The 13,793-nt window shown below is 35.5% G+C and overlaps 2 protein-coding genes across 2 annotated transcripts; both read right to left on the bottom strand.

Annotated features, from left to right (window-relative positions):
* Positions 1 to 1,017: 1,017 nt before the first annotated feature.
* BNAC09G27320D (zinc finger transcription factor YY1) lies at positions 1,018 to 3,596 on the bottom strand. The gene is made up of 6 exons (XM_013815627.3): positions 3,324 to 3,596; positions 3,186 to 3,244; positions 2,890 to 3,095; positions 2,718 to 2,807; positions 2,460 to 2,603; positions 1,018 to 1,838 (listed from the first exon to the last, which is right to left on the bottom strand). Exons 1-6 carry the CDS (start codon positions 3,407 to 3,409, stop codon positions 1,275 to 1,277), a joined length of 1,149 nt encoding a protein of 382 aa, XP_013671081.1. The 5' UTR covers positions 3,410 to 3,596; the 3' UTR covers positions 1,018 to 1,274.
* An 8,832-nt stretch (positions 3,597 to 12,428) lies between these two features.
* On the bottom strand, positions 12,429 to 13,793 carry LOC106372976. Its single transcript, XM_013813221.1, has one exon. It carries the CDS (start codon positions 13,791 to 13,793, stop codon positions 12,429 to 12,431), a length of 1,365 nt encoding a protein of 454 aa, XP_013668675.1.

Here is a 13,793-nt window from a genome sequence, read left to right as displayed (position 1 = left end):
TTATATTTTTTAACTTTTAAATCAAACATCGAAGTATTTATATATGTCAAATATTTTTTCATCAAAATATATACTTATGATTGTGTTAATTATTTTAAAATATTCATCTTTTAGAAATAGTTTAGAAAATATCTTTATATAACTTTTTTTGCTTGAGTAATATTTAATTATAAATTGTTTTGTATCTTATTTTTTAAAAAAATTTATCATAAAAATATTTTTTTTAGATAGCAACACAAGATATATATAATTATCTTATTTTTTAAATATGTTTTTGATAATTTTATTATATTATTTTATAATCAATTTTTTAATATTTAATATAACATATAAATTTAAAATTATTAAAATAAAATTCGTTAAGGGTATTGTTTAAATTAATAAATTAGTGAATCAATTAGAAACTAATAATAAATCAATAACCTAGCTAAAAGTCTAAAACCTAATAAAAATATGACAAACAAAAAAAACTAACTAAATATTTAATATAGCATAATAAATTTAATATTGTTAAAATGAAATTTGTTTTAATTATATATAAGGTTCTTTTTTTTGTCGACAACATTACAGATTTATATTGACTCTGTAAACCACACCGGGAGATGTTGATCCATGTGAACGACGAAAAACGTTTATATATATGGTTCATTAAGGGTATTTTTTAAAATTAATAAATTAGCGACTGCGCTAAAAACTAATAATAAATCAATGATTTAGCTAAAACTTAATAAAAACATGACAAATAAAAAAATTACTTAAAATTATGGAGAAGATAACAAATCAGCAAATAATACTAATAGTATTTGGACATATTATAATACCAAATTTACGTAATGAATTTTCATTTTTAAATATTTTAAACTTAATAGATTTTTCATTATTATTGTTGATAAAAATATAGATAGCGTTTAGTTTTGAATTTATCAAAAAAAATCTAAACGGTAGAACAATAATATTTTCAAAAATTATTATATAATGTGAGTACATTTTTAGGAAATTGTTGTAAATAGTGGTACATTTTGAAAAGAAAATTATATAAAAAAAAATAGGAGTAGCATCGCTTAGAGTTTAACAAGAAAAAACAGAGAGAAATGAACGTCCTGAAAATGTTGAGAACACAGTAACTGTACAGTGCATTAAAACTAGAAGATTGTCAAAGGGGTGCAAACGAAAAAAGAGGAATGAAGAAATACAGCTACTCACTCAACTTTACCTTCGCATAAAGATATGGAAAGTAAGCAAAAATAACTATGGCTTTCAGACGAAGTAATACCTTAGTCTTCATCCTCGGTCTCTTCATCGTCATCCTCTTCATTGTTTCCCCCAAACCTCCAGCCATCATCCACGTTCTCTCTATCTTCTTCCGTCTCCTCACTATCTTCTTCCTCTTCTTCTCTTTCTCCTTCATACGTTTCTTTTACTTGCCATGGTTTTTTGACCATCCTTGCTTTGGCCGGTGAAGAGGTTGAGCCTTTCTTTCCAGCTTTGGCTGGTGGTGTCCTCATGTTTGGCTTAGCTCTGCTCTGTTGTTTATTATGCGGCTGGCTTTTCCCGTTGCTAGCGTGCTTCCTGTAAAAATCTTGGTCACTGCCTTCTTCCAGCTCGTGCTTGTTGGGTGTGGGGTTCTCTGCGTTCTCTTCTGTTAAATGCCCTGGATGCTCTCTCTTCAAGTGGAGTTTAAGCTTGTACTCATGTATGTAAGCCTTCTCACACCCTTCGTAAGGGCATGCATATGGCCGTTCCGAAGATGCTGAGCCATAAACCGTTGCAGGTGTTTTGGGAGTCCTTGATACTTTCTCTGCCGGTGGCATGTATTTAGGCGTCTCTCCAGCAGCATTCTGTCAATACGGTTGTGACAATTGAAAGAGAGAGATCAGTCCTAAGATGCACACAAAGATAGACAAATAAGCCATACTTTTAATGCTTACAAAGATGTACACATGGAAGAAGAATCTACGCATTTGTTCTAGCTATACATTGCAACGTCACTCTGAGTATGAACAGTTAAAGCTTCGGAGACCGAATCATTGAGCCTTAATAATAGAGAGAGAACAGTTCTAAGACGCTAACAAAGGGATAAATAAAGGGTGCCTTTCTCTAGCTATGCATCGTCACAAGCACATTTTGAGTATCAAAACAGTGAACAGTTCTAACACCAAAATCATTGTGTCTAAAGAACTGCTAGTTTCAACCTATTTTAATAATAGTGGACACCACAAGACGGTTGCAAATAATATCAATTAGAGTTATATGCACCAGAAATAAAGATAGCAATAGCATAGCAGAGTAACGTGCTTCCTTCAAGTGAGATAACTAAACCCTTAACAACATTAGCTAAAGGCCAACCTCTAGGAAAGAGAATGTAAACCTATTCTGATAGATTTTCAGGCTAAGGAAGGCTCTGTCTACGTGCACAAGGCACACATAATTCAAGGAAAAGAATATGAGAAATGAAAAACCTTTTCATGGTAGGCAGCAACATGGTTCTTAAGCTTGTATTCATGAGCATATCTTTTTCCACACCCAGAGTAGGGACATATGTGATAGTTTTCTTGTGAATGAGTCTTCATGTGAGATCTGAGGTTAAAATCCAAGGAGAATGCCTGTTCCAATCATCTAAAGTTACAATAGTACAAGGTAAAACGTCCTAATAGCATTTATACATGCAAAAAAAAAACAAAATCAGCTAATAAAAGAGAGTAAAAGGAATCTAGAACCTTGCCACAGCCTTCATAAGTGCAAACAAAGTCCCTAGCCCCAGTATGAATGAGCCAGTGTCTCTTCAGCTTGGAACTATCCAGAAATTTCTATTACAGAAGACAGAAGAAGAGTGAATCAGTTAAGCAGGTCGAGGGAACACGTTTAAGGTTATTATTACAATAATACTACCTTGTCGCATCCAGGGTAATCACAAACATACTGCCTTTCACCATGGATGTGGGAATGCTTCCGCAAGGCACTAACATCAAAGAACATCTTTCCACAACCCTCGTAACTGCAGAGAAATAAAATCTCAGAAGTGGGTTCGGGCTCAGGGTCTGGAACATCAGTAGTAGGCTCTTTCTCTGTTTCTTTCAGTCTCCTCACCGTTTCCTCTGTTACCAACAAACCAAATACAATTCAGAATAATCACAATCTGAAAGTAGATCAAGTAAGTATCCAACACCCAGAGTAATCTCTGTTACCTGTGACCCATTTGCGAAGAAAACACTTTCCACCTGTAGCAACAATATCTTGTGGAACCCTGAAGAAAGGACAATTATTTATCCTCGATTACATAATATATGTAAAGAGGCGAGGAAAAGATATTTTTCGAATTTTACCACTCCTTGACCCACTTAACAGCAGGAGCCTTGGATTTGAGGATTGGGCGTCTTTCGAAGGGGTTTTGATAAGGATACTGCTCCATCGAAGGTTGAGTTTTGGAATTGGTGATTATTAGGGTTTACAGTCTCCGTGGAAGAAAACGATAGACCATCTTTCACCTATAATACTTTTTTTTTTTTTTTTTGCCAATGGAGCCCCGATTCGATTCCTCTCCTCTTTCCAACTCGAAAGATAGGTAAATCAAGGGTTACTTTACTTCTCTCCGATTTGGAAATTGATTTTTTTTTTCATAAACAGATTTCTGCAAATATACAAAAATAAATAAATAGCCTTTTCTTTACATGTTTGGTTTGGAAATTAGTTTTAGAGCAATTGCACTATATAACATAAAAAAAAACATAAAAACTTATTTTATTAAGTATATTAAAAAGTTTTATGCGACATACATAGTAATAAAAAAAATTTAAAACATATTTTTCTTAAAGTAAAAAAAGTAATTTTAATTTTTCTAAGTTATATCTTTTTTTATCAATTTTAATTTTTAGTTTCAAATTTCGTTAAACTTATATTATAAAAATAAATTTTATTTATTATATAGTGTATTTATGATTATGTTTATTTTAATATGTATATATATTTGAATGTATATACATATTTTTTTATTCTAGTTAAAGCATATTTATTTATTTATTAAATTAATAAAATATGAATTATATTATAAACAAATTTATTAATTAACTCAACAAGTTGACTAAAATTTGTTCAACAGACATATTTTATGGTGATCATAGAAGAATAAATTCACTAGTTTGAAATTTGATTTCTTTTTATACCAATTAATGAATTAAAGCATAACTTGAACACTTAACTAACAAATATTTTCATAATTAATTTTCAAAATGTAAAAATTACATATTTTTATTTAATTTTCAATTCTAAGCTAACGTAAAAAATTATATACTTATAGTTATTTTATTAATTTAAATTTTTCATTAATGGTGATACATATAAGTTATTGTTATATTTGGAACATTTTATCAAAAATGTAAAATTTCATAAATGCAATTTAACATGTTATAATAAGAATTAAGACATGTAGGTTTCTAGTACTGAGCCTGGAGCTTCTCTCTCCTCTCTTAGAGAGAGGTTTTTCTCGAGAAAGCTCTATACCTCTTACCAGACTCAAATCTTTCATAGGATAGAGCTTAGTTAGAGAGGGAGAGAGCTATGTTTTGTTGTAAATCTTTTCTTTCACTCGGCGAATTCTCCTTTCCGATTGCGGAATTATCTTCTTCGCAGTGGCGATTTTGATGTGGTTTTCAACCAAATCCGAGTTGATCCACACGTTTAAACTTTCTCGGATTAGGAGTTGAAGGTTTTTTTTGTTGTGTGTGTACTTAAAGCTTCATCTCTCTGTTTTAAGCTGAAATTCCGACTGTTTTCTTAGAGTTTCGTTTCTCTTCGTTAGTTATCCTCTATTTTCACTTTCTTAAGATATCAATCTTTGCGTTTATAATCTTGGCAAAGTCTTCGCAAGAAGTGAAAAAGGGAGCTTTGCATGTTTGCTTGGCGGTTTACTTCAGTTGAAGAAAAGTCAAAGTTTGTTTTATAAACAAGTGTTTTGACAAAGACTGTTTGCTGAATCGTTCATGGTGGCTTGGTAATTTCAACATCTGATGAAGAGAGTGAAATTCAAGGAAAGCATAGGCGATCTGAGAGATTGAAGCGTACAAATGGATTCAAAGTTGGTTTGCTGGCTAAATTGTTTCTATCCACCACCGGAAGTTTCTTGCATACGGCGGATCCGGTGAAGAAGCAGCACCATCCCTTTGCGTGACACGTAATCTTTATCTTTACTCAGCAGAAAGCACGTGGAGTACAGCTCTAAAGACATCCTTATCTCTAATCTTTTAATGTTGGGTTTAGTTTGCGGTAATTTTGTAAGGGTTTAGCTTTGATCCATTTGTATCAATATCAGCCCATGGACTTTTTAATACAAATGTTGACAAAAAAAAAAAAAAAAAAAAAAAAACATGTAATCATTGTCAATTTTTCTAATGAAATAAATTTGGTAATGACACATAAGCAAAATTAAAACAAAATAAAAACATTTTAAAAATAATGTCTAGCTGATGAAAATGAGTTCGAAGATCAATGTGCATTTTTCTATAACCCAATATTTCCCTACTCCGTATAGATAGATATGAGTCTATACCTCTTTAGCCATTATTTTCTCTCTTTTTTTCTTTCGTTTTTTTTCTCTCTTTTTTTTTTATGATTTGATCATACTTTGTTTCTTCCCTGAATAAATAACTAGTTTTTTTCTTTGTGAATGATCTCATTCAATCATATAAACCCTAATTTTCTCAATGTTTTTGGTAAGAATCCAATATCTCTCATGTTTTTGATTCATTTTTATTTTGGAGTTTGATTTATCTATCTTTCAGGAATTGGAAAAATCTATAAAATCATCTAGTGTTTAAGCGTCTTCACAAAATGTTCAATTTATTTTATCCACTGAGATGTTTGTTCTTGTTTCGGTTCATACTTCAAATCAATTTTTTTTTCCTTGTTTCTGGTGACATATGGCCACCAACTGTTGTTGTTTTTTGTTTAAAAGAGAGAAGGCGGATAATTTTATGAAACGTACCCATTAACATACGGAGGATAATACGTAGGTCCGGGCAGAGCCGGTCCTAGAAATTTAAAGACTAGAAGCAAAGAAAAAAATTTGACCACTTCTTAGAAGGAAAAAAAAAAAGAAAAAGTTAAAATGCCGAGAGCATTATTCGAACCTCGGTTGTTTGAAAAAGCAATGTCTAGCAATTACCGCTACACTAAAAGAAACATACTGGGAATTGTGGTCAAAAATAATTAATAAAACAAAAGGCTTGAAGCAAGTGCTTCTTTTGCTTCTACCAAGGGCCAGCTCTGGGTCCGGGCATGAAACCCTTCATCGGTCTAAAAGGCCACCTTCTTCAGAATTGTCTCATTCGAGGGACGTTAGTTCTCTTTGCTGATACCTGAAAAAAATGCATTTAAAAGCAAGTATGAGAATAATAAATCTTTAGCTATGCAAAAATGTAACTACAACACTTGACTGCACCTCATGCAGTTATAACTCGTTCAAAATAAGTGAATTCTTAACAGCATCTTTTTCCACGAATTCGACATAGGACAAATCTTTGGGTTGGCCAAACTTATTTAATTCATAGGTAAATCAGGTAAGTCGAAGTGATGACTCTTCAATGTTAACTGCAATCTCCTGTTTGACTTTCTCGATTTTGACGAGCTTCTCAATTTCGTCCGAGTGAGAAATATACATCAGAGCCCACTACAACAAATATGGCTGCTTTTCATAGCATACGGTTAACGCTATTATATGGTTTTTATAGCGGTTTTATAAATGCTATTATAGTTGACGCTATAATAGGGTACCTATATACAATAGCGTTTTGAAATGATGTTATTGTAGAGGGACCTATAATAGCGTTACAGTTATGCTGTATTAATGCAATTTATGACACATTACTCGTGTTATAGGAAATTATATAACAGCTGTTCTCTAACGCTATTCTAATTATATTTATGACACGTTATTCGTGTTATAGGAAATTATATAACAACTGTTCTTTTTTGCTGTTTTAAACTTAATAATAACATCTAGTTCGTGTTATATAGAATTGTATAATAACATTTTTTTGTTGTTATGTATATTTGTAAAATAGCTATATTATGTAGCCATGAATTACGTTGTTGTAGCTCTGCATAGATGCTATTTGGTGATGTGGTTTTGATTTATGTATATATGAATTGTAGCTTCTATTTTGGATACAGTTTCAGACAATAATCCATCACATGTTACAGCAAATTCTCATAAATAAATAAATAAAGTCTGAATCCATTTTCATTTCTCCATAATAGAAATACAATGTCATAATTAAGTTTGAAAGAAAAAACACAAATACCATAGGTTCATTAGTAATACTAAAGGAAAGAAAGTAGAAGACCATACAGTTCTTATTCCACCTCAAACGATGACAACTTTATCTTCAGGCCATGCTACAGTAGCGCCGATAGCATCCTCCATACACTCAATTGCAGACGTTGGCCTCCAAACCTTGGCATCATTCACCTTCACTACATCAACCCACACACGAACTGCATTATTGCCCAACGGAACGAAATGGACTAACTGTTCAGGGTTGTTCGAAGACCAGCGTCCTTCTGCAACAACTACTTTTTCACCGGTAATATCCAACAGTTTACACTTCTGACCCTCTTTCACAATCTGTATAAAAGAACGATGTCAAATAGTGTAAGTAATATGTAACCATTAGCAACTTTATCAGGTCAACGATCACTACTTACTAATACACTTACACTTACCTTCTGAGAACTTGAAGGAGATTGTGCAAATGTTTTTGAATGCTTAGCAGGAGCTGGTGGAGTGTGAACTTGTGAGTGCGTATGAGGAGTAGCTGTAGTTGGTGACTTTGTGTCTGAATTCTCGAATAAAACTCTGCTCACTGGCCATGCTACAAACGTCTTCAAACAGTCGCAAAGGTTTGAGTGTTTTTCTGTTGGCCGCCAAAGAAATGTCTCTGTTACCGTTACCACATCCACATATACTTTAACAGCATTTGGTCCAAGAGGAAGGCCATCCACCAAGGCTTCGGGATCACGACTCTCCTAACGACCTTCAGCAACTGTTTCTTCATCATCTGTTAGCCAATGTAGCAGTTTGCACTTGTTCATTTCTTTTGTCTCTGGGCTCTGACAAACAAACAAATCCATCATAGGAAACACATTAATAGATATTAGAAAAAAAAACTTAAGATCAAAATGAGATGAGTAATGAAAACCTTACATTACTTGGAATGTCATTTGGAGAGAACTCCTCGTCAAGAACTAGAACCGCATCCTGAGGCCACGCTATTGTTTCTCCTACAGCCTGACCAATAGTATACATTTTTGGCGCCGGTCTCCAAAGAAATGCATCTTTTTCAAAAGCCGTCTCAACTACCACCTTAGCTGAATTAGGGCCCAAGGGTACATTGTTAACAAACTCCATCACATCAGAAGACAGAAAACGACCGTCTGCTACTTTGGATTCCTTGTCACACCAATCGTATAGAATACACTTAGGCTGTGGAAACCTTTTGTTTACACTCTACAAATATTAATCAACAAAACTGTTACATTCCGTTCAAGTTCAGCAAAAAATACTTAATCCAGAAGAACTTACTGATGGTGGTGAATTTTCACCCACTTCCGAGTCTGACCGCTGCAAATAGACATAAAAATTAGGTTACCATTTTGCAAAAAACAATAACCAAAGGACAGTTAATCTTTAACACTTACTCGACTATTCATTTTTGCAAGGGCCTCTTGTAATTCGTGGACCTGCTGCTTCAACTGAACTTGTGTCTATTACATTTCAGTCATTTGCTTGCTCTTCAAGCCAAACAACGCAAGTTTGCTCACACTCATTCCTCTACCCATTGCCCTCAAGCGTCCAGGATTGTCAGGTCCTAAGAGCTAACTAATAGTGTCTTCTCTTGGGTTTGAGGATGATGCTCCTGGATCATTAGACCGAATAAACTCATTGGCCTTTTCTTGAAACATGTTGAAGTTATGATTAAACTGTTGTGTAGTTTAACTCTACTGTGAATCTCATAATCAAATAAGGTAATGAAACAACAAATTACTATTTTTTCAGCAGCATCCATGTTTACTGCTGTCCCATCCTTTTTAGTTCGTGACTTCACCCATACATTCAGTCTGGTTACTTCACCAACATCTGAGCTCTCTTTTTTCTGCATTATGATTCAAGCTCTCTTATTAAAAACCAATGTCAAATATATCCACATTTTCATACGATTAAAGATCATTAGCAGTAAAATACTTACTAAATCTTCTGCCAGTCTAACCATTCCTTTGCGGCTACATGTATGAGGAATCTGCTTACGTCTTCTTTCCTTGTATGCATCGCTAACAGCCTATATAGAAGTGTTACAATGCTGAATATGAAAAATAAAACTAAGTACAATTTCGTACCTTGAACTCTTTACTAGTCTTCTCTTTCACAAACTTCCTCCACTCAGCCACTGGAATATTGTCTGGACGCAACTTCATTCGCTCTGCGTGGTTATCAGCTTTAATAATCTGATTAACCAAGCGTGATTTAGAGGCCCTCCATAAGCATCCCATCTGTTTCATTACTGCCGCTTTCTCAAACTCTCCATCCAGTTCGAACCGTAACTACAGTAACAAGAAAAATTTAAGAGTAACAAGAAAAAATAAAGACAAGCATAAATTACAATGAGCATTACTAGAAATACCTTAACAGATTTCCAGAGAACAGTCTTCCGTTCCTCACCAATTTTTCTCCAATCATCTATGACGACAAGAACATGTTCCCTTACTAAGGGACCTAAGTAAGAAGAAAGCTTAACTGATCCTTCTCCACAAGGTTCTCCAAACTTGGTGAACTCCACTTTTATTCGTGCATTAGGATCTCTCGCAATATCTTTCATCTTCGTTGGTCCTCTGTGTTTCTTAGTCCCGGGCTGTACCATATCACGAACCTTAGCACCTTGGGCCTCTTTGTTGGGTTCTTCTCCACAAGCCGTAGCAGCTTCAGAATCTTTGTTTAGTTCTTCTCCACCATCATTAGCAGCTTCAGAATCTATGATGGGTTCTTCTACACGAGCATTAGAACCTTCGGCATCTTGGTTGAGTTCTTCTCCACCGTCATTAGCACCTCGTGGTTCATCAAGCTGTGGCTGTGTCGGGTTCTCTTTGTATAGAGGCAGTGATTCCTCAATCCCATGGTAGAGGGTGCCGATGAATTCAGGGTCATCAACTCGTACTTGGGTCTTCCTTTTCCTGGATTGCTTTCTCCCTTTACCGGCCATGACAATCCTACAATAAAACTCAAGGGAAACTCAACAATTAACTCATACTCAAACCAACTCAAACATGAATCCTAAATAGTTAATCAATGCAATCAATCATTTATTCCATAATCAACCAAAGAATGTAATGCAAACCCAAGAATAGTTAATCAACGAAATCAAACATATATTCCTTCACTATCATCTCTGACATCATCAGCTTCATCTGATATGTCTTCTATACTCATATCCATATCCAAAGGCAATGGACCTACATCTGTATGTAGGTCATCCACTTTCTCATCATTGTATCTTCTACTTGGACCCTTCATTACTACATTCCAACTCGATTCATCATTTTCCCTTGAGTAAAATATCTGTCTCGCCTGAGATGCTAAAATGAATGGATCCTTTCCAAAGGATATGTGGCTGTGATTAAAATTAACCAGCGTAAAGCCATCCTCTACCTTCACACCGTTACCTTTAACTGCCCACTCACACCTGAATATTGGCACGTAGAAGGCATTGTAATCCAGTAGTATAATATCAACTACTCTCCCATAGTAGGATACAACGTCTACCCACCTGCGTTGTGTCCCTTGCACTTGATCTACACATTGCTGTTGCCTCATAGTAAACCCCACTATTCTGACTTAGCCTATGCACTTGCTTCGTATGAAACCGTAGGCCATTCACAATGTAGCCTGTGTAAGATCGGGCTATACTACGAGGACCATAAGCCAGCCACTTCAGTGTCTCTTCCTCATCAGCTGAATCAATAGGTTTCTAAAATTTATTAAAATAAAAATTTGTCAGCTAAACTACATGGGTATAAAATCAAATAAAAACATTTACAGTACTAAGAGACCTGTTGCTTTAGCAACGCCGCAAATTTTTCAGTGTGCATACGCCATAAATAAGTTGCATCCCGTTGACATCTACTATTTGAGTCTTGTAGATGTTGTAAATGAGCACTTGCATATGAAAAAAAAACAAACCTCAAAACTGGAATCTAATATAAGTTTAAATGAAAAATATTCTAAGTAGTAAGAGAAACTTACTCAACATATGGATCCACCATAGCCGTGTTTTGTATTACAGCAAGATGAGCTATTTTCAACTCTGTATCAGAAAATTGGAATGAGCGGGCAGCTGATATAGGACGACCTTCAAGGATGGAAAGGCTCTCGTACTCAGTGTTTCTGTCCTCTTTTTCTTCTACATTTGTTGTAGTCTTCAAGAAAGTCGAGCAGAACTTCATGCACTCGTCTGCAAGATAAGACTCAGCTATACACCCCTCTGGTCTTGCTGTGTTTCTTACATAGTCTTTCAATACTTTCATGTACCTGTTTTAAGTGAACATAAAATTTTAGTTATAAGTCCATTTGGAAGATAAATAAATATTTTTTCACAAGAAAACATACCTTTCAAAAGGATACATCCATCGGAAATGGACAGGACCACCAATTCGAGCTTCTCTGCCTAGATGCACACACAAGTGAACCATGATGCCGAAGAAACTAGGTGGCCAAAATCTTTCAAAAATGCAAACAGTCTCCACAATTTCAGTTTCCATTAGCTGGAGTTGTTCCATATCAAGTTCTCGTTGGCGTAGAAGGTTGAAGAAAGCGCATAAGCGGAAAATGGCTACCCTAGGACCCTTACGTAGTAAGCCCCTAATTGCTACTGGCAGCAATTGTTGCATTAGGACATGGTAATCATGAGATTTGAGTCCCATCACCTTACACTCCTCTAATGATATACAACTAGATATATTAGCACAATAGCCATCAGGACCTTTAAAATCATATAGCCGCTTACAGAATGTGTGTTTCTCTGACTTTGACAAAGACCATGGAGCTGCTGGGAGTAATGTCCTTTTACCCTGAGCTTTTGGATGCAAATCTTTCCTGATACCAAGACTTTCAAGATCCTTTCTAGCCTTTAGACCATCCTTTGAATTGCCACAATGTAATAATGTGGCAATCAAGCTTGCAGCCACATTCTTCTCCACATGCATAACGTCTAGATTATGTCAAACAGGTAGCTCCTGCTCATGTGAAAGCAAATATAGAAATAAGTCAGAACAAGTGTTATAGAATTAAACATCTTGTAAATCGAGTTTTTATACATACCTCCCAATAAGGCAATGAGAAAAAAAATCGAACGTTTCTTCCATCTAGACAATTCCTCTTCGTCTTTCTATCCTATATCTTCATCTTCATCAGATTCAATTAGTTCCTCCTCGTTATCAGATGGTATGTCAACTCGAGTAGCTCTCTGTTTCCCAGACTGTTTTCTGTTACCAAACACATTATTGTAATTTCTCAGCACAAATGAGACATTCCTACCCGTCAGTATCCTTCCCTTTGTCCCATGTTCAGTTTTCCCATCAAACCAAGTCTTCTTTCCTCTGAAACTATGTAAGGGAGGCAAACATTTCCGGTGGCCCATAAATACAAATTTCCTACTATTACTCAGCCACAAACTATCTGTGTGCTTCCCGCATATAGGACAACCCATCTTACCCTTCACTTTACAACCAGCAAGATTCCCATATGCGGGGAAATCACTAATAGTCCAAAGAAGCATTGCCTTAAGCGTAAAGGTTGTCTTACTAACTGCATCGTATGTTAACTCGCCTATGCACCACAGATGTTTTAAATCTTCTATCAGAGGTTCTAAGTATACATCTATACTATTGCCTGGTTGATGGGGTCCTGGAATCAGCAGACTGAGCATTATGTTCTCCTCCTTCATACATAAGTCAGGAGCAATGTTGTAATTCACCAGTAACACAGGCCAACAACTGTATCGGCTGTTCTTCATACTGAAGGGATTAAACCCATCTGTTGAAAGCCCAAGTCGCAAGTTCCTCTCCTCCGCTGCGAACGCCGGATACTTGTCATTCATTGACTGCCAAGTAACAGAATCTACTGGATGGCGCAGTTTCCCATCTATGCTCTTGTTATTGAAATGCCATCGTAAATCCATTGCAAGTTGCTCCGATCTGAACATCCTTTTCAGGCGAGGTATTACTGGAAAGTATCTCAAAACCTTCTGTGGAACACCCTTCTTGATTTCACCAGTATGCATGTTGGTCTTCCATCTAGACGCCTTGCATTTTGGGCAACTCTCAGCCGTCTTCAGCTTCTTTCTAAATAAGCAGCAGTCGTTCACACAAGCATGAATTTTTTGATATCCCATATCAAAAGATTTCAAAAACTTCTTGACATCATAAGTTGATGTGTGCAGCACATTGTCTTCAGGTAACATGTTCGGCAAAGTTTGCAGTAAGTCATCAAAGCTCTTGTCTGACCACCCATTCTGAGACTTAATCCTGAACAATGAAACTACAGCTGATAGCTTGCTATGACTCGAACACGTTGGATACAAGGGGGTTTCAGCCTCTGCAAGTTTTGCTAAAAACTCATCTTCTTTCCTATCCTCACCCTCAACTGACTCACGCAACTCTGACCCCCGAATGGCTAAATCCTCATCTAAGCAGTTTGCGGCTTCATATAAACTAAGGATCTCAGCATTCCAGCATCTATCTTTAACTTCCAT

The sequence above is a fragment of the Brassica napus genome, chromosome C9 (assembly GCF_020379485.1).
Source record: "Brassica napus cultivar Da-Ae chromosome C9, Da-Ae, whole genome shotgun sequence".
NCBI lineage: Eukaryota > Viridiplantae > Streptophyta > Magnoliopsida > Brassicales > Brassicaceae > Brassica > Brassica napus.
Note: the sequence above shows the minus strand (reverse complement) of the source record. Positions and strands in the feature narration are given on the sequence as shown.